Source organism: Arabidopsis lyrata (assembly GCF_000004255.2).
Source record: "Arabidopsis lyrata subsp. lyrata unplaced genomic scaffold ARALYscaffold_5, whole genome shotgun sequence".
NCBI classification, from domain to species: domain Eukaryota; kingdom Viridiplantae; phylum Streptophyta; class Magnoliopsida; order Brassicales; family Brassicaceae; genus Arabidopsis; species Arabidopsis lyrata.
Window position 1 is genome coordinate 10,295,925 of NW_003302551.1, and position 20,662 is coordinate 10,316,586.

Sequence of the window (20,662 nt, forward strand, 5' to 3'; positions counted from 1 at the left end):
AATTTCGTATACCATTTGATCAACATTTAGGAAGTTGAGATTTGTTTTTTCTTTTATTCTGTATAAATTCGTATTTTTTCCTATAAAAGATATTATATACGCATGACTTTAATCATGAAGACGCCGTTACACCTTCAGATGAAAAGTATGTAATTAACCTTTCGGTTAGTCAGATTGTTTCAATGTTTTCGCGTCTTGCAGAAAAAGAAAAAAAAAAACTCTTAAGGTGAGATATCATATTTATTTCAAATTGTATAGTTTAGTGTAGTTTGTAATACTACCAGTTGGATATAGTCCCTTAGAATGCTTGAACATATATCTTCATTGTCTTGCAAATACCAGTTTAATTTGGGTTCTTAAGCTCTGTTTGCTTAGATTCCTCTGTCCTTAAGACAAATACATAGTAGCTGGTTTGGAGTTTTTGACTAATGTTTTGATATTGTACTAGTGCTATCTTTAATCCATGTTTGGTCTCTGATTTGGTACTCGTTTCATATTAGAAATGTTTCATGTTCTAATGTTTATTTGTTTAATCTGATGGATATTGTGTACAATTGTGATTGATTTTTGTAGAGTACTAACAGCAACAACACCAGCAGTACTCAATCTGGTCAGAAGAAGAAGTGCTACTTGATAGATTGCTCTAAACCGGGACAGAAGGTTGCTGAAGGCAGAGTTTGGTCATCTAATCCAACAGACACAGTGCATCTTAAACCATTGGGACCCAATGCTAGCAAGGTATCAGTTGACGTGCCACTAGTAGGAAATGAGAAAGTGTGGAAACCAAGTTCAGAAATTCAGACCATTGATGATGCATTAGGTAGTCTTGTGGCTTGGCCTAGTGATAAACTTCTTTTTATGTGATGATGTTTGGAAACTCTAGTTGTGGTAGTAGAGAACCTTAGTGTTTGGAAACTCTAGTTGTTGTTGTGTGTGGAAACATAATGTTTGGATTTATGTTATGTTATGTTTGGATTTTTATGGAGTATTCATATTTTAAAAACAGGTTATCAAAGACAGCAATTTCATATGTACAAATAATAACGAAAAATCGTTTATTTTTAACGCTGTTATTATTTAAAACAATAACATTTATAAAACGCTGTCATTACATTTAAACTTTGAAAGCGTAAATAAAACGCTATTATTACTCAAAATAATAACATTTATAAAACGATGTCATTACATATATTAACAGCGCAAATAAAACGCTATGAAAGAGTAATTCATAACTGTTCAGAAACGCTATTAAATATAATACAATAATAGCAGGACATAAAGCCGCTATAAAAAGTCGCGGAACTATTATAGCGTGCGATGATATAGCGTTTGGTAAAACGCTATGGTATCTATCAATAGCGTTTTCTAGCCGCTACGAAAAGCCAATATTCTTGTAGTGATAGTCAATCAAATACATATTATTAACATAGAAAAAAGAATAACTACAGCTGTTATAATTGATTTTTGTGACTAAATCAACCTTTTGTTTCGGTGAAGGTTTTCTAGTCCACATTTTTTTCCCCCAATATAGTAACAGTATAAAGTATTTCCATTCGTCACATTATTACTAAATTGTTTAGAAAACTAAATACTCATACAGATTTTCTCCATAAATAGAATTCACCCTAGGCGTGTGTTCTCCACACTTCACATATATTCATCCTAGGCGTGTGTTCTCCACACTTCACAGATATTCTCCACTTTCATTTTCAGTATTTTTTTCTCGTTTAACAAAAGAAACCAGAAGGTCTAACCATGGAAACCAACAACAACTTGAACCTAGACATGGAGAAAGATCAAGATACGACTTTCGACTACTCCAAACGAGCTCAATGGCTACGAGCCGCCGTGCTCGGTGCCAACGATGGTCTAGTCTCAACGGCTTCACTTATGATGGGTATTGGTGCGGTGAAGCAAGACGTCAGAACCATGCTTTTAACCGGTTTTTCCGGTTTAGTGGCCGGAGCTTGTAGCATGGCGATCGGAGAATTTATCTCCGTTTACTCTCAGTACGACATAGAGGTGGCTCAGATGAAGAGAGAGAGCGGAGGGGAGACAAAGAAAGAAAAGCTTCCAAGCCCGATGCTAGCGGCTATCGCGTCTGCGTTATCATTTTCTCTAGGAGCGATTGTGCCGTTATTGGCGGCTGCGTTTGTGAAAGAGTATAAAGTGAGGATTGGAGGGATTGTGGCGGCAGTTACATTGGCGTTAGTGATGTTTGGATGGTTAGGGGCGGTTTTGGGGAAGGCACCGGTGGTTAAGTCGTCGCTAAGGGTTTTGATCGGAGGATGGTTAGCTATGGCCATTACGTTTGGTTTTACAAAACTCGTTGGGTCACATGGTCTTTGATATGTATGTGTGAGTTTACTTACGTGACCAAACCCTTCTTCATGTTTCATGCTTCAAAAACTGGATTTTTTTTGTTGTTGTAATAAGTAGAATGAATTTCTAATGAATCTATACTAGTATAATCGCAGCACTTTTTGTGACGGGTGGGTAAAAAAGCTTTCGGGTATATCGGATATCCGACCCATTTTAAAAATTTCTTCACAAAAATTTGTTGGGTCGGGTTAAATTTAACCCAACTCATACACCGGATATTCCATATTTAATAATTTAGATTTTTAGAAGATTTGATTAAGATTTATAATTATGATTCTCCTATCATCTTTGTTTGATTTGTTTTTAACTGTTTTGAATCATCATATAATACATAAAGTAAAAAAAAAAAACAATTTTTTTTCTGCATATACTGTGATTCGAAATTTTAAAAACGGACATATATTATCCAATTGACGAAAATGTGTGTTCAACGTTCTACATCGATTAAAATATTTAGACAATGATTCAGAATCATATCATAAATAAGAACATTAATAAAATAAATGAGTTTTTTGGCGGGATGGGTTTGGCGGGACGGGTTTTTGAATCAACAATAATAAAAAGATTAAAATATCATTAATCCGCCGCTTCAATACGGATTTAATCCTTTTTTTTAATACAAATCACAGGACGAGTTAAGAAATTACGGAACGGGTTATATTTCGGAAATGATTTATATGGCGGACGAATTTGAATCAATATTTATATACCGCTTTAATACGGGTTAAATCCTCAGTTTATTAATAATTATCTCGTGAACTCGTGGTATACCGTTACTTAATAACAATTGTAAACTATAATATAAATAAATATGTTATAAGGAAATACAATTTACAAAATATTTTTATACTAAATTTAAAATTAAATCATCCCGCGGTGTATCGCGGGTTAAAATCTAGTTCCCTTTACAATTTTAATAAATTTACAAATATAAAAGACAGTTTATAAATTTTAAATATATATTTTTTTTTTGTCAATCATAAATTTTAAATATTAGTCAAATAAATAACATGGTACTTAAAAAACTTATATGAGTATATTTTACAGATTTACTTTATCAAAAAATTTTGATAGTAAACAACAGTATTCAACTTGAAAAAATATTCAAGTCACCTAACAGAAACCAATTTTGGATATACTCGATTCTTCTTATTTTGTCACTACAAAGTTTTTTTGTGTCTCTTTTGATGCACACTAATAATGTTGTAACAACACTAAAAATGTATCTATAGTCCAAAAAAAAAAACATTAAAATTTGCAAGCAAATATGAGTCATCATAGATGATTATCGTTGATTGAAGTAATAAATTAATGTGGAGAAAAATAGAGTAGCTAGGGACCATTGAAGATTTTAAAGAAAGCACATAGATAAGAGAAACAAACACATATATTAGACAAATTTATTTGTGTCATAAGTAACTCTTAACAAATATAATAAGAAAAAAGTAATCTGAAAATTAATTTCTACAAATTTAGAAACAATACCATACAAATTACTAAAACTATACCGAAATTGACTAAAACTGAAACTTTGATATTATGCCACTAGAAATCTCTTTTTATACATACTAGATCATCACCCGTACTACAGTACGGATTGAATTTCATTTATTACAAAATTAATAAATTTTATGTTTTAGAATAAAGTTGTGATATATTATAATAGTAATTGAAAATATAATATTTTTTTGTCAGTCCCTATATATAATATTAGAATGAATATATTTTCCTTTTTTTATAGTATTCAATTATGGATGTTTTCTTTAAGATATGAAAACGGAAAATAAGATTATTTTTAAAAATAATTAATATTGTTTGAACAATGAGTTGCTTTATGTTAACAACCACAAAATGAGAGTGCATATAATTTAGTTAGATCAAAATCAAAATATCATAAATAAATCGCATCTAAAACGTAGATTATTTTGAATTCCTTAAGAAAATTAGCTATTATTTTGAATTAATTTAGGAAATTGTTTTTTCAAATTCTGATTCATTGGTTGTTGAAATAGAGATTTGTTTGAGCTAATTAAGAAATTTATCAATTATTCACATAATCAAATATGTTATGAACATATATTTGGTATATAATAATACCAAATTCAATCTGTGTGTGGAGTCTATATTTTCATTTTACAATCCCTATGAAAATATTGCGGCATAATCTATTATTTATTATTTTCAAAACTGCTTGCAGAATCAAATTTTCAAATATTTAGAAGTGTCAAACCTTATTTAACTCATCTCATCATAAAATCTTAAAATGCCGTCTGTTATATAATACATTACATTTTACCCGCCGCCTAATATAAATATTTTAAACATATCTTTTTAGAAAATCAAATTAATGTATTTATAATTTTTTTTATCTTTTTAATCTATTAAATATTTATGATATTCTTTAATATATTAAATTAAACTTTTTTAAAATGTTCCAAATTAAAATCTTTAATTTTTTTTATTGTAGTATGTAAAATTATGAATTAAAAAAAATGATATGAAATTAAATATAAATATTCAGATAGTTATAAGGATCATACTCATTTCATCATATAATATATTATATTAAACCCGCCACCTATTATAAATATTTGTTTCAAAAAATCAAATTAGAGTATTTATACTTCATAATTTTTTGATCTATTAAGTATTGATGATATTAAAAAAAAAGAATATATTACTCAAATATGAATTTTTGATCCGTTAAATTTGTTCTTTCATACTTTGAATCATTTATATTTGTTTTTAAAAATTCAAATCTTGGTATATGCAGAAAAAAAATTTACTTTTTTTTTAAATTATATAGATTATATAATGATTTATTAAATAGAATCATATAAAGATGACAGGTGGAGTATAATGATTAATAACAAATTAATATGGTAAGTTAGATATCAAATCTTATATGTTCATTTTGAATGGTCATTTTTTTAAAAGAAATTAATAATAGATTTGTTTTATAATTAAATTAAATTAATTAAATTGCATAAAATTGTATTTGACTTGTTTATCCTTAATGAGTTGAATTAATTTATTCTATTAAATTTTATTTCTAATGGTATTTTAAGTAAATTCTTACAAAGGGAAATGTTAATTAAGGGTAATTGTAAATTGTACTCCCCAAATAATAATTGTAATTAAGGGTAATATTCCACTTTGAACAAAAAAAAAGTAAAAAAAAAAACATATATTCCACATGAAAATGACTTCTACGATAATGGGCTCCTCATGGGCTTCGTTCATGATGTGTAAGATCGGACACCATGGTTACTGGTTAGGACTTAGGAGAAATAACAAAATAAATCATATTGAAAATGTGGTGAATAATGTTAGTTGTTGACAAAAAAATAATGTTACTTATCTTGTTATCTTCCCGCACTACTAAAAAAACTCAGTTTTCATCTAACAATGGTGGAACCTTCGTTCTCTCAACTCCTTGTCTTATTTATAAACTTACTCTTTCTCTTCACTACTCTCGGGTCAAGTGCCAAGACCCGATTCAAGTATTCGTTAGAAAAGCCTCACCACCCGCTTGACCCACTAACGACACCTGAAATAAAGAGAGTCCAAACCATTCTCTCGGGTCATGATCCGGGTTTCGGGTCCGGGTCAGCCATCATTCACGCCATGGCTCTCGACGAGCCGGAGAAGCAACGTGTCGTCCGGTGGAAGAAAGGTGATCGTCTCCCGCCGCGAAGAGCAGAGGTTCTTGCGATGTCTAACGGCGAGAGTCACGTGCTCACTGTGGATCTTAATTCGGGTCGGGTTGTTTCCGATTTGGTCAGCCCCACTTTTGGGTACCCGATTCTTACCATGAAAGACATCATCGCAGTCTCACAGGTCCGTCCGGTTTAAATTGGAATCAAAATCTGAGTAAACCGGTTTAATTATTTAAATTCAAACCAAATCTTAGCAGACAGGTCTAATTATTTCCACAATCCCAACTCCCCCAAAAGTGTAGGTTCCTTACAAGAGCATGGAGTTCAATCGCTCAATCGAGGGGCGTGGGATTCCATTCTCCGGTTTGATTTGTATTACACCGTTCGCGGGTTGGTATGGACCGGACGAAGAAGGACGACGAGTCATAAAGATCCAATGTTTCTCAAAGCAAGACACAGTCAATTTCTACATGAGACCTATTGAAGGACTTTATTTAACCGTCGATATGGATAAACTAGAGATCATCAAGATTGTAGACAATGGACCGGTTCCGGTTCCCAAGTCTACCGGTACGGAATATAGATATGGATTTCTTAATGAGACGGTACATATGGACCGTGTCAATCCAATGTCGATGGAGCAACCGGACGGTCCAAGTTTTCAGGTTGAGGATGGATACTTGGTTAAGTGGGCGAATTGGAAATTTCATATCAAACCGGACCAACGTGCCGGTATGATCATCTCACAGGCTACAGTTCGTGATTCCAAGACAGGTAATTATATCACAACGAAGTCCCTTGAATTTAGTCATTGTTACAAATTGACGAAAATAGTCTTCCAAGTTACAATGGAACCCAATTTGTTGAGGTTGAAACAGGTGAAGCAAGAAGTGTGATGTACAAAGGTTTTGCGTCAGAGTTGTTCGTACCGTATATGGACCCAGGGACAGGTTGGTACTCCAAAGCGTACATGGATGCTGGAGAGTTTGGTTTAGGACCTTCTTCAATGCCGCTTGTGCCGCTCAACGACTGTCCTCGAAACGCTTACTATATTGATGGTTTCTTCGCTTCTCCTCAAGGCATTCCAGTCCTTCAACCTAACATGATCTGCTTGTTCGAACGCTACGCGGGTGACATTAGCTGGCGTCACTCTGAGATTCTTCTCCCTGGTACAGATGTAATGTTATAACACACCACTAATAGTGTTTTCATTATATATGATATGTTACGAAGAACAATCCTTATGTAAATGTAATTTGCATATCGACAGATAAAAGAATCAAGGGCAAAGGTGACACTGGTGGCTAGAATGGCGTGTTCAGTTGGGAACTATGATTATATATTTGATTGGGAGTTTCAAATGGATGGTTTGATTCGTGTTACGGTATGGTTACATTATGTATGCTTATCCATTTATAATTTCTCTTAATAGTTCTCATAATGAAAAACGTTATAAATAGGTCGCTGCCTCAGGGATGTTGATGGTGAAAGGAACGGCTTACCAAAACGTTGAAGACTTGGGTGAGAAAGAGGAGGATTCTGGACCGTTGATCTCAGAAAACGTTATAGGAGTCGTCCACGATCATTTCATATCGTTTCATCTAGACATGGACATTGACGGGTCAGCCAACAACTCGTTCGTTAAGGTTCATCTAGAGAAGCAGAGAGTTCCGCCTGGAAAATCAAGGAGAAAGAGTTATTTGAAGGTCAAGAAATATGTAGCCAAGACTGAGAAAGATGCTCAGATCAAATTGAGCCTGTATGACCCCTACGAGTTCCATTTTGTGAACCCTAACCGGCTTTCTCGTTTAGGGAACCCGGCCGGTTACAAGCTCGTACCTGGTGGTAATGCTGCAAGTTTGCTCGATCATGATGATCCACCGCAAATTAGAGGAGCTTTCACAAACAATCAGGTACTCGGTTTAAGCTCCGTTTGAAAGGTTCAACAAACTTGATGTATAATACTATAATGAATGAAATCTATTGGTTTAGATATGGGTGACTCGGTATAACCGATCAGAGCAATGGGCCGGAGGGCTTTTGATGTACCAGAGCCGTGGTGAAGACACACTACAAGTTTGGTCCGACAGGTACTCACTTAAGCAATAAACCATACTTAATTGCTCCTACTGTCTTGGTTAATGGTTGACTATAAGCTTTATCTTTAACTGCTATCGTGTGATGAAACAGAGATCGTTCCATTGAGAACAAGGACATAGTGTTGTGGTATACACTAGGGTTCCATCACGTACCGTGCCAAGAAGATTTTCCAGTTATGCCAACAATAGCATCTAGCTTTGAACTTAAACCGGTCAATTTCTTCGAATCAAACCCGGTACTTGGGATCTCACCTTTCTTCGAGAAAGACTTACCACCAGTCTGTTGACCGGATCCTTCATCTTATTTGACACTGCGCATTTCAAATGTCATGTTTAGACTTTTCCGATTATGATGTTGTGTATATTCTTTAAGAAAGGATTATTGATATATTTTTATGCAATCAAATAATCTTGTGTTATTCAATTATTTAGCTGAGACAGCATCAATTAGATTTCTTAAGACGTATGGTTTACCTTTAATCAAGATGAAGAGAAAGGCCTGAAATCTCAGCTTCGATCACCACTTTTGTTGCTTCAGGTGTTACATCCAAGGGACATCTGGTTTCAGCAAGTTAATTGTCTAGTTAAAAACAACTCAAAACACAAGAAACGCAGTTAAGAAACGATGATGGAACACAATAATTGATAAAAACGGTAAGAACAAAATTTTGAGAAGATTGGTCATAGATCTTGCAGTCTTTTGAACATTACTTAGATAAGATTTCATCTAAATAGAGAATGTTGCAGAGTTTTCACTCAGAAAGACTAACTCAGACAAAGAGAGATCAAGATCAATTTCTCATCCATTGATTGTACCACATTGAAACAGCAAATCAACAAGGTGTGTATATGGACGCTTTTTCGCTTGGAACTACAAAATTCATTATCTTTGAGTATCTTAGCTAGCAACAAAGTCAATGGAGGGGCCTATTGTTCCAAGGTCCTCCTTACATAAATCTAGCACATACAAGAAGTTATATTGTTGCCAAATTTATAATTCTTCTAGTTCGGCCAAAATATCAAATCATCCCTAAACACTGCAACATTGTTCTTTTCTACACAAATGTCTACTCAAGATTGCATCAAAACCATAAAAAAGCAAACATTTCAACAAAGAGCGGTAAGAGAAGAGCATCTAATCAGTAATCACTATTATTCAGACCTATCTGAACAATTCCTAGAGTCAAAGCCGTGCTGAGGAAAACGAAACAAGAAAGAACTCGATACCTATTAGAATTGGACCGATTATTGAGTATGTTAGTCTATCGGCGGTGGAGTACCAAACTTGAAAGGTGCTGCTATACATAAGTTAGAAAGGAAAATGTCAGAATAACGCATTCGCAGCACATGAAATGCAAAGAACCAAACTGTAGAATCTCAACACAAACAACTTATCAGAAATAACTGAAAACAGAAAACTACTACAGCAAGTTCACAACCTATACTAATGCAGGAATTTTTACAACTATACTAATAGCCTTGTTGAGATAACGAAAATTCCCACGGTGAAATGCCACAGAATGTTCCATCAGAAGACTGATTCGAAAAGGGACTTTGCCATTTTCGATTCTTTGTTTCTATACCTCTAACTGCCTTAAACACACTACGTTTTCTGAAACATATACCAATAGCTTAATCAATTGATCTCAGCAATAAAAACACACACAACTATTCTATAATTAAACACCACAGTCACTACTTTTTCCAAACATATGCCAATAGATTAATCAATTAGTCTTACTAACCATCGTCTAAATTATAGAATCCGCATTAATGATAAAACTGACATTGTAACTCAGAAGCAAAAAAACCCACCCGAATCAGAGGCAATGAGAGAAACAATCAGAAGATACGCTTGCCGCTTCAAAATTCAACTCTACAAACGTTAAAAAAAAATAGAATCACAAAATCCAAATTCACGGACACAAAATAGATTTACGAAAAACGTTTCTTCGAATCCTAATTTTATGCAATTCGTCGAAAGGATTAGGGATTTGATTAATACTTAATTCTAAGTTGGGCTTTTAATGGGCCGATATATGCTTTCATCAAGATCCTCTACTATTTTCAACATCGAATGTCACAAAAATCTTAATAGAAAATAGTTTATATAATTCGAAGATTAAAAGGGCGAAAATAAAAAAAATAAAAAAAATTCGAAGATTAAAAACAATAAACAACATGAATCTAGAGATCGTTACAACACAACAAAATAAATGGTAATATCAAGTTAGAGTTTTCAGATAGATTAATACCCTAATTAACTTGGATTAATCAAGCTGTTATGAACTAAGAGAACTAACTAAAACAGGGGCCATTCGAATTCTTCTTCTTCGCTTAAGAATTCACTGATATCGATCATAAACTCGTCTTCTTCTTCGTTGGTTGAGGAATGATCTTGAAGAGGAACCTCAAGGTTGTCGTTAAGAAGACCAAACACGTTGTCTTCATCCTTAAATAGATTTTCCCAAAAGCTCTGATCCTCAGTGAACAACGATGGTGTCTGTGTTTCTTGAGGAAGACTCATTCCGTTATTCTCCTCCTCTGTTTCACATAAGCAGTCAACAAATCCAGGATCTTCATTCACCAAGTAACGAGATTGATCACATGAGTACTCGCCAACAGAGAAGTTAGGGTTTTGATCATAACAAGTAACTTGTGACGAAGGCTCGCCACATAACTTGCCAAGGGAGGTGTAAGAGTTCTGATCAAAAGAAACAATCTGTGAGGAAGACGGAGAAGAGGTACTAGGGTTTTGGCCTAAATCAGAAGCAATTTGAGAAGAAGAAGAAGAAGACCCACCATTATTGAATATCTCGTCGGTGTTAGGGTTTTGATCGGAATTAGAAACAAATTGTGATTTTTCTTTCTTCTCAAGACAATCCATCAGATGCTTCCTCGTTCTCATCATACGATCTTCGATGGTATTTAACTCAGAGAGATCGTCACAATAACGATATAGATCAGGGTCTTCCCACCAAAACCCTAACTTGGATTGAGAGTTAATAAGCTTGGGAGGAGACTTGCCGTTGAGGTAACAATCAACAATTTCAGAGGCAGGAGAGTAGCCGGAGAAGGAGTAAACAACGTCGGAGTTCTCGTCCGGAGAGGTTACGAAGACGGCCATGTTGGCTCCAGAGAGAAGACAGAGATCAGCGGCTTTGGAGAAAAGTGTTGGACGGCGTTTGCTACAAGCCACCGATCGTTGTTGTTTAGTGAAGCGTTTCTCAATTTCGATCTTTCTCTTTGTTCCTCTTTTCCTCATTGTGCACTCAGATACCTTCTTCGACGACATTCTTAGGGTTTTGTTTTTTCTTAGAGAGAAGACAAGAGAGATAATGGAATCGTTAAGAGAGAGAGAGAGAGTGAAAAAGAGTATAAGCAAGGCGCAACATAAATAGGATTAGATATCCTAATGTCTTTTCCTTTTTCACTATGTTTTTGACTGAGCCGAACTTCTGTATTTTCCTTTTTTACTACTCGTATACTTATGTGCCTATGATTTTGTATACACTTAATTTATTTAAATTTACGATTTTTTTTTTACATCTAAAAATTCATTTAAAAGTTTTATATCACCTCTGGTCTTTGTATATCTAGGCACGGTTATGAGTCTAAAATCCTTCAGTTGTTTTAACGTTTTCAAATTCGGTTTGGTTCTTTTTTTTCGGTTCGGTTTCGCTTCAGTTCTTATGTTCCTGATTTTTTCGCCCAGACGTAATGTCAGATGTGTGTATATGGACGCTTTTTACTAACTTCAAATTCCATTATTTAGCTTCATTCATGCTCTTTGAATATCTTCCAGCAACCATGTCAATAGGGAACATAACAAGACTTGTCTATCTCACATGAATCTATACAAATACAAGAAAGTTATACAATTGTATTGCTAAAGCACACAACTATAGAAGAGAGCTTTCAATTTCTTGTAGCCACTGTAACACACTAGTAAAAAAAATACATATAGCCACTTCAATATTCATAGCTGCACCTAAAAATTTGTGGCTATAAGTCAATATAGCCACGACTAGTCACTAAAACTATTCGTGGCTATAGCTTCGTAGCTTTATTTTTCATGGCTTTTCCTGGCTGTTTAGCCACGAATTAGTCACGCGTATTTCGTAGCTGATTTATCACAGATAGCCACTTAAATATTCGTGGCTCTACAAGTCTACAGCCACGAAAATAATCCTGACTAATTCGTGACTTTTTCGTATAATTTTAATAAAAGAAAAACAAAAACAAAAAGGATTATTATTTATTAATTAAAATGTGAAATTGATTTATTTATAAAATACAATGATTTTAACTAAAAAGAAAAATTAAAACTTTACCAAAAAAAAAAAAAAAAATTAAAAAATGCTTCACGAGATGTCTTTCCGTCAAGCATCTTCGGTGGTCTCGTGGCGTCGGATCTGGTGGTGGCTGGAGGTGGAGGGTGAGGGTTCGTCGGGCATCAGATCTAGGAGATCTCATTGTTGCCCGTTGAAAACATTGCAGCAATCGGAATTTGGATCAGACTCCATGGCTGATGTGACGGCGTCGTTGCGTTGAACTCCAGGGCTGATGTCACGGCGCTGATGCGTTGAACATCGTCAATGGTGGTGGTGGTGGTGAACGACGGCTTCAAGACGCGGTGGCGGAGGCTTGATATGCGAGATCTGAAAAAAAAAAGAGAACAAAGAAAGGATTAGTATTCATGGGAAATAGAGAAGAAGAAAAAGAAAGAGAAATTTACCCAGAAAAACAAAAAGGAAACAGGAGAAGAGAAGTAGAGATCGTAAAAAAAGAGAGAAGAAGAAGAGAGTAAATGCTTTTGTTGGGAATGAGAAACAAAATAAAAGGAAGATTTATGTCCGTTAGATTTAATGTTATCAACGGTGGATGATCAACAAAACTGTGATCCTCGTCAATGTGGCGTAACCAATGAGAAGCAAGTCTCTTTTATTGCATTTTGTCTATATTTTTTATAACTTTTGTTTGTATGTGTTTTTATTAAATACATTTGTTTTTATTTGTTCAATATATTTATTAATTATGGTTTCCAGTTTAGAATTTATAAAATGATGATTATATTTTAAAACTTTATTTTTATTTGATTTTAGTTTATTATACTGATTATGTTTTGGTTTAGGGTTAAAAAATTGATTAGATTTCAAATATTTTGCTATTTTCTTCTTAACAAACAACTGATTTTTTTTGTAAATGGTTCTAAATATTGGTTTTATGTAAATGTAATGGTTATATTTTGGTTTGATGGTTTATGGTTTAATTTCTATAATGAATATTTTAATTAAAGTTTAGATTTTAGGATTTGGAGTTAAAGTGAGGGTTTGGGATATAGATTTGAAATGTTTGATTTAAAAACTAAGAATTATATAAAAGTGTTGGATCTTAATTTTAATTAGGGTATACATTGGTAATTAGATTTTTGTTTAGAGTTTATAAATTTAGAGTTTGTCTTTAAGATTTAGGTTTTCGTCTAGCCACGGATTTTATCTGTAGCAAATTCGTGGCTATATAATAAAATAAATTCGAAAATAAAATAATCACGGAAATTTCGTGGCTTTTTCGTAGCAAATAGCCACGAATTTGCTACAGATAAAATCCGTGGCAAAAATTAGCCACGAAAAACCACCAGAAACCACGAAAATTGTCACGTTATTTTTTAGTGACTAATTCGTGGCTGGTATGAAATTAGCCACGAATGTCCATGGCTAAACCGTGGTTATACGGAAAATTTCTACTAATGACACTGTTCTTCTACACAAATGTCGACTCAAGAACGGATTAAAATCACAATAAAAATTAAATAAACATTTTCATCAAGATCATCAAGAGATTTGCATCTAATCAAAACTGTTATCAAATATCAACACAAACCGGATTAGATAATACCCTTAAACCGGGTTTATTTTAGACTCGCAAACCAAACAATCTCTTTTCTTATTGGATTTTTCATTAGTACAATGACCATTATACCCTACTTAGACCGAGTCATCATCATCCATCTTCGTCTTCCCGTTCCTTCTTCTTTGTTTGAATTTCTGAAATTCACAATTTCCCCCAAATTGAGAATCAAAAACCCTAGAAATCTCCATGAGAGAAATCTTCTCTATCTGAGTGCTAAAATCCCAAATGTCAAGGCTAATGACCAGACCCAGCCGATCATTAAGCCCCAATACGAATCCAGATCGAATCGAATCACCAACAAGCTCAAGATCGGTGACGCAGACGACAAACGGATCGCACCAATTCGTGATCCAAGGATACAGTTTAGCTAAAGGAATCGGAGTAGGGAAACACATAGCAAGTGATAATTTCTCCGTCGGAGGTTATCAATGGACTATCTTCGTCTACCCAGATGGTAAAAATCCAGAAGATAACTCTTCTTACGTCTCTGTGTTCATCGTTTTGGCTAGTGAAGGTACTGAAGTTAGAGCGCTTTTTGAGCTTGCTCTTGTTGATCAAAGTGGTAAAGGGAAGCATAAGGTTCATAGCCATTTTGATCGGTCGCTTGATGGTGGTCCTTACACGCTTAAATATAGAGGAAGTATGTGGTATGGCTTGATTCTTTCTCTTAGTTCTTGTTTATCATATGCATATTCCTGTGGAAATTCGGTTTTCGTTGATGGGTTATTCATAAATTTTGAGTTAGAAACTTAAATCAGTCTCATTCGTGTAGTTGTGTTGGTACATTTCGTTTGGTTGTGTTTGTAGAAACATACTCTTAAATACGTTAAGGTAAAAGTCTACTAGACTGGATAGAGCTATGCTATGTGGTGAGAATCCTGTGCTTGCTTAAACGCAGTCTCATTTCGTTTGGTTGTGGTTGTATGATGACTATTCTTCATTTACTTTTGGCTGTGTTCTATACTTAAGCATGGATTGTTTGATAGTTGTTTTGCAAGTTTTACTGGATTGTTGCTTTTAATTGTTTTTGGAATGTTGCTCTGTCATTTCAGCTTTGTACTATAAGGGAGGATCTAAATTTGAACTTTGTTTGTCAATGGTGCATGATGTTTCATGTTCAGTTTTGAAGAATTCAGCTTTTCATTTCTGTTTTACTCAGTTCAATAAAGTTTTCAACTTGCTCATAATCATGACTATGGGTATGGGTAGTTCTATGTTCTAAGGTGTGTAAGCTATCTGAATTGTCATAGTGTTTGTTCAGACAACCTTGTTAAGGTGCTTAACTGGAAATTTCCTTTTTCATTTACCTGCAGAAGCTTTAAAGTCTTGTCAGTATCTTCAGTGGCCTATTTTATTGTTTTCACACTCATTTTGCTGCTATATTGAACTGCTAACTCAGAGCCCTCAAATTATTGTGTCTTTTCTTTGGATCTTGATTAGGGGATACAAGCGTTTCTTCAGACGTTCCTTGCTTGAGACATCTGACTACCTTAAAGACGATTGCTTGAAAATCAATTGCACAGTTGGAGTTGTTGTTTCAGAAATACATTGCCCACAATTACTATCAATTCATGTCCCAGACTCAGAACTTGGATCACATTTTGGAAAGTTGCTGGATACTTTAGAAGGTTCAGATGTCACATTTGACATTGCTGGTGAGAAGATTCAAGCTCATAAATTGGTTTTGGCTGCACGATCTCAGTTTTTCAGATCGAAGTTTTACAATGTCCCAGAAGCAAACAACAACGAGGTAGCGATCAGCGATTTGGAACCTAAGGTTTTCAAGGTACACATTTCGAGTTTATTGCTTCTCTTAATATTTTCTCTTCTGGTATTATTTGTCGTATTTATCCCTGGTAATGTTCCACCTTATACAGGCCTTGTTACACTTCATGTATAAGGATTCTCTCCCAGGAAATGTGGAACCAGTAACGGCTCATTCATTTGACCTATTAAGGCTGTCCGAAATAGATGATACACTGATTGTAAAGCTTCTGGCAGCTTCGGAAATGTACAATCTGAGTAGGCTCAGATTATTGTGTGAATCTCACATCTGCAAAGCCGTATCTATCAGCTCCGTATCCAAGATCTTAGCTTTAGCCGACAAATATAATGCAACTGAACTAAAAAGCGTATCCCTAAAATTCACTGCAGAAAACTTAGCAGGTACGATCAAGATCCAGCTTTATGAGATCATGTTGATAAATAATCTTCTCTAAGTTTGATTTTTTTTGGCTGTCTTGGAATTTATAGCTGTTCTGCAGACAAAAGCTTATGAAGATCTGAAGGATGACTGTCCAAACCTCCAGTCTGAGCTACTAAAGGTGGTGGCTGGTTATGACGAAACAAGTAGCAGCGGAGGAGGAAAGTCTCAGAGTGTTTGGGCCCAACTCTCTGACGGTGGTGAGACCAGCAGCCGAAGAGTCAGGCAGAGAACCACTTAGAAGAGCTTCTTCTTCACATGTTGTTGCAAAACAAAGTACATTGTTACATATCTTTTGCTTACCACTCGTAAAAAGGTTAACCGGTTTATCTTTTATGGCCCGTGATATGTACCGAATGAAAGGGAAGCGGAGTCGAACTCCTTTACCACAAGAGAAGAGCTATGCGGCTGTGCACTAGTCTAGACATTCTCGATTTCTCGGTCATTAACCGGTTCTTCACGTTTCTATGGATTTTTGTTTTTGTGTCTTTTTTTAGAAAGTCTTTTCTCTGTTTCGAATTACTGAAAACATATGATGATCTAATAAGTATCTAACTCTCTCTGTATGTAAAAGAAAGAGTTAAGTATATTCCTGTACGGAAGTTATAATCTTGCAACTTATAACAAAGAATCCTAGGTTACACATTTTGAGAATGCCTTCAAATGATACATATTATGCTCAAATTCTTGCAAATTTCCTTTGCCAATTAACGAAAATAGAAATTTTCCTTTGAGATTGTTTAAAGTTTAAACTAATGACATTTTTGAACACTTTCTCTCCTTATTTTCTGAACGTTACCATTTTTTGTTTACCATGAATTTCCATAATTCCTTGCAAAAAAAAAAAAAAATACGAATTTCCATAATTTCTAGTTTCCATCATATACCAGTATAGGTTTTGTTTTAATAAATAAAATACCTCAATTAGGTTATTGCAATTATTTAATAGTACAATATTACAAAGTTGAAGTGTATAAATATGTATTGATGACTTCTATAAATTGCTTGGACCCAAAGCTACCTAAAATCTCCTTTTTCCATGTCTTTATTTTTTATTAAATTTAAATATTGACCCAAAAGTCCAAAACAAATAAGAGGATGAACAGAAGAAAAGAAAATGTCCAAACTCCAAAGATACGACCATGCTCAAAGTCAAAATCGTGTCCGTCGAATAAACAAATAAAATTCCTTGCTCTCCAAGTCATAAACCTATATAATACTTAAAAAGAACAAAATCATAAGGGAAAAAAACAGCAAAATCAACCAATTTACTAAACTATTAAGTTTCCTTTTATTTTCATCAAAACAACTTTCCAAAACCTAATAGGAATCAGCTAGATTTGGCCTCTCTCTTCTCTATATAAATAAACACATCTACGAAACTCTCATAATTAGTTTTAGTTAGTGTTTTGTGTTGAACCAAGATGGCGGAAGCAACAAGCGGTGAAGAAAGGATGTGGTGCGGTCACTGCTGTGTTGAAACTCCTATCCGCCGTGAAGGAAACGCCGGTTCTGTCAAGTATGTTCTCCCATCACATTCTTTTTTTTTTCCTATTTTGAAAGTTTATAATTATAACTTGGATATTGAAAATAATTTTCGCAGGTCGTGTAATTGGTGTGGAAAAGTGCTAGCAGATGAAACTGGAACCGCTGATGAATATAATCAACTCTTTCTTCGACTTCAAGCTTTACAAGACTATGTTTCTGTTTACAACAAGAGGAGGACTCGGCGTATCAAGAAACAATAAAACTGATAATTTTATCTTTATGATTTTTGTTAAGGAAAAAATCTGAAAAAACCGTCATTTATTTTTATTTGTAGTTTTAAAATTGGAATAAAAATAGTAATATACCTCGTTTAGTTGTTGTTGTTTTTTAAATTTTTCGTTTTTTATATTTTGGTAGATTCGTACCTGCGCGTTAACGGTTGTTAACGATGGTAACAGAATCGCTAACTGCAGTTAAAATTTAATCCAGAATGTTTACGTATATATATATACAATCTCTTTACAAACATATACGAATATATTGTCTTATTTATGATTTGATTATTAATATTGTGTGTGTTTTATTGTATATATGAAAATGTGTATGTGAAGTGTTGAATTCGATATTGTTATGAATGAGGCCCATATATGAAACCCAACTATTGACATATTATATTATTATTTCTGGAATTGGGCTTAGATATAGGAAATTCTTAGCACAACTGTTTAATATTTGTCGGTTCAACAACAGGAAAAAAAAAGATAACGAAAACGAAAATATCTTCAATCTTATTCTGCAGCGAAATCAAAATTTTCCAGAGACCAATCAATTGAGAGATTGCATCTCCGATTTCTGTCTTAGCAAGCAAAATTAATGGAATTAAAATCGAAGAGGTAAGAAAAATTTATGTTTTTCATCTATAAGATCTATATAAATTGCAATCGATTCGAATTCAGAACTTACAAATCAATAATACATCTTCGAAATTAAGTTGTTATAGTAGATGAGATAAGTTTAATTATACGAAAAGATTGGGTTGTAGATTGTGCAGATTGATGTACTGTGCAAGGTCAAACAAAATTCGGAAATAATTCCTCTATATATCGATGTAGTTAGTTTTCATTGATGTGTATCAGTCCCTTGATATTAAGTTTAACAGGTGATGTATCTGAATATAAGATAGACGAATTTTATGCATTTATTTGAATCTCTGTTGGGAAAGTATTGTTAGAAAATTTGGTTTTGTTTGGATGGTATTGTAATATGAACAGGTAAATATATGCTTTAAAGATATGTATTTGATTAAAGGAAGAGCATAAGATAAGACTTAGTAGTAAAGTTGACTGGAATTGAATTATTACATAGTAGTAATAAGATTTTTATTATTAGAAAACATGCTCAGTAAGCAATTGAAGATAGAAATAAGCAAAGGTGCAAAGGTCTGATACCATTGAGACTTGTAAAAACGTTACTAAGAGCCATTTGTGAGAAAGAGTTTGTTTGATGGAAGTAAAGTTGATTGGTAATGATTTGTGTTTATACGGATGGCTTGATCATATATTTATACTGGGAACGCATATATTAAGAGAAGTAGGGTTTATGCATAGAATATTCGTCAAAATATATTCAACGGCGAGATTGTAGGATTTTTTTGATTAGGGAAAACTTAAAAAAGGAAGTAATATCTCAACAAAATATATGATAAAGGTTTGATATATAATTCGATTTTGTATTATGGAGATTTTTTACGATTCTACTTGTAAATAAAGTAAGTAAGATTGTTTGGGAGATAAATTAGGTATTTGTGCACAAAAAAAGATTATTAAGATCTCAACGATTAATTTTGCATAATCTTATTTCCATAAGCTGTTGAACGCAATTCTCCTTTTTGTTAGGTAATTAATGCTCTTTTTTCGTAAATAATGTTTTAGGGTCGTTTTTTCCGAGTTTAATATTTTGTAAAGTTTGTAATTATGTCTAGAAGATCCGATTAGTATATTTCCGGGTCATTCTTATTTTTTTCAATTTTAACCCGATCCAAGTACATTTGTACTTCTTTTAATAGTATAGAGATTATCATTGTCTAAGCCAATTGAGGCACATCGTTAACTGGCTAAACGGAGCAATCAGACGATGTCATCACATAGTTTTTGAAGATGAAGATGGAAATCATGTTGGTGTAAAAGAAAAATTGTGCGATAGTTTTGAAGTGCCAGTTATTCGCTGACATCATCTTATTGATCCGTTTAGCCAGTTAACGATTTGCCTCAATTGGCTTTGTCAACGAGAATTCATGATTAAAATGAAAATCAACATAAAATTAAGGATTTAAATCACCAGGTCTAGAGTTCATGCTTTAAACCAACGAAAATGTTAAACTGATGATTTAAATGACATTTTTCTCTTTGAATATCCACTTTTTTAGGTGTTTTTGTTTTTTCACTTCGTCTTCTTCAAAACTATCTGTTCCACTATAAACCCTAGATATTATTTCTCAATTTCTTGTTAATGTGACGGAGGAAATAAATAAGAATTCATGTGAATTTTAAATAAGCCATAAAAAATCGGGAATTGAAATTAGGGAAAGACAGAGAAAGATGAAGAACAAAGGCCATTCTTTTTTATTGAGTGCTTCGTTGGAGCTATTGAGACTGCCTTCTTTTAATACAGCGACCGACGTTGTTGATTCTAAGGTCTGTAACTCACCGAGATCGGACTCCAAGTAATTTTGATGATCTCATTCTAGAGGCATCTGTTCAGATCTTGTGTTTCTATGTTACTTGATTCCATTATTCTGTTATAAAAGACGAAGTCCGATTTAAAGTGATTGAAATTGAGAAGTAAGAAGATTTAGGATTCATAGTGTGAAAAGCGAACAAATAGATTTGTGAAGAATGAAGAAGACGAAGTTAAAAAAC

The 20,662-nt window shown here is 33.8% G+C and overlaps 4 protein-coding genes and 3 long non-coding RNA genes across 9 annotated transcripts; 4 read left to right on the forward strand and 3 right to left on the reverse strand.

Moving 5' to 3' along the window:
• The first annotated feature begins 1,404 nt into the window (after positions 1–1,404).
• LOC9311681 (vacuolar iron transporter homolog 4) lies at positions 1,405–2,476 on the forward strand. The gene has a single exon (XM_021026117.1). The coding sequence runs from the start codon at positions 1,756–1,758 to the stop codon at positions 2,347–2,349; it is 594 nt and encodes a 197-aa protein (XP_020881776.1). The 5' UTR covers positions 1,405–1,755; the 3' UTR covers positions 2,350–2,476.
• Positions 2,477–5,709: 3,233 nt separating this feature from the next.
• LOC9311682 (primary amine oxidase) lies at positions 5,710–8,564 on the forward strand. 2 transcript variants are annotated; one of them, XM_021024548.1, is made up of 7 exons: positions 5,710–6,222; positions 6,344–6,815; positions 6,920–7,218; positions 7,312–7,425; positions 7,502–7,954; positions 8,034–8,131; positions 8,232–8,564. In XM_021024548.1, exons 1-7 carry the CDS (start codon positions 5,791–5,793, stop codon positions 8,425–8,427), a joined length of 2,064 nt encoding a protein of 687 aa, XP_020880207.1. In that variant the 5' UTR covers positions 5,710–5,790; the 3' UTR covers positions 8,428–8,564. The 2 variants fall into 2 exon arrangements, with proteins under 2 accessions (XP_020880207.1, XP_020880208.1); XM_021024549.1 differs by having other exon boundaries at positions 6,132–6,222; positions 6,339–6,815.
• Positions 8,353–10,116, reverse strand: LOC110228153. Of its 2 annotated transcripts, none has more exons than XR_002331765.1 (4): positions 9,956–10,116; positions 9,368–9,438; positions 8,615–8,698; positions 8,353–8,451 (listed from the first exon to the last, which is right to left on the reverse strand). It is a non-coding gene; the product is annotated as an uncharacterized LOC110228153 (long non-coding RNA). The 2 variants fall into 2 exon arrangements; XR_002331764.1 differs by having other exon boundaries at positions 9,368–9,435; positions 9,956–10,115.
• Positions 10,117–10,442: 326 nt separating this feature from the next.
• LOC9311683 lies at positions 10,443–12,062 on the reverse strand. Its single transcript, XM_002877240.2, has one exon. It carries the CDS (start codon positions 11,433–11,435, stop codon positions 10,443–10,445), a length of 993 nt encoding a protein of 330 aa, XP_002877286.2. The 5' UTR covers positions 11,436–12,062.
• A 460-nt stretch (positions 12,063–12,522) lies between these two features.
• Positions 12,523–13,080, reverse strand: LOC110228152. Its single transcript, XR_002331763.1, has 2 exons — positions 12,879–13,080; positions 12,523–12,801 (listed from the first exon to the last, which is right to left on the reverse strand). It is a non-coding gene; the product is annotated as an uncharacterized LOC110228152 (long non-coding RNA).
• A 1,074-nt stretch (positions 13,081–14,154) lies between these two features.
• Positions 14,155–16,875, forward strand: LOC9311684 (BTB/POZ and MATH domain-containing protein 6). The gene is given in 5 exon segments (XM_002875570.2): positions 14,155–14,700; positions 15,494–15,839; positions 15,931–16,219; positions 16,307–16,415; positions 16,417–16,875. Coding segments are annotated over 5 exon segments (1,425 nt in total). The 5' UTR covers positions 14,155–14,278; the 3' UTR covers positions 16,676–16,875.
• Positions 16,876–18,099: 1,224 nt separating this feature from the next.
• Positions 18,100–19,051, forward strand: LOC110228598. The gene is made up of 2 exons (XR_002332069.1): positions 18,100–18,637; positions 18,787–19,051. It is a non-coding gene; the product is annotated as an uncharacterized LOC110228598 (long non-coding RNA).
• The last annotated feature ends 1,611 nt before the right edge of the window (positions 19,052–20,662 follow it).

What these genes read in the sequence shown, in the direction of transcription:
- LOC9311681 (XM_021026117.1), top strand. Translation starts at nt 1,756, where the DNA reads ATGGAAACCAACAACAACTTGAACCTAGACATGGAGAAAGATCAAGAT.
- LOC9311682 (XM_021024548.1), top strand. Translation starts at nt 5,791, where the DNA reads ATGGTGGAACCTTCGTTCTCTCAACTCCTTGTCTTATTTATAAACTTA. An exon ending in ACATCATCGCAGTCTCACAG is followed by an intron (nt 6,223 to 6,343) that starts GTCCGTCCGGTT and finishes CCAAAAGTGTAG; the next exon opens with GTTCCTTACAAGAGCATGGA. An exon ending in ATGGTTTGATTCGTGTTACG is followed by an intron (nt 7,426 to 7,501) that starts GTATGGTTACAT and finishes CGTTATAAATAG; the next exon opens with GTCGCTGCCTCAGGGATGTT.
- LOC9311683 (XM_002877240.2), bottom strand. Translation starts at nt 11,435, where the DNA reads ATGTCGTCGAAGAAGGTATCTGAGTGCACAATGAGGAAAAGAGGAACA.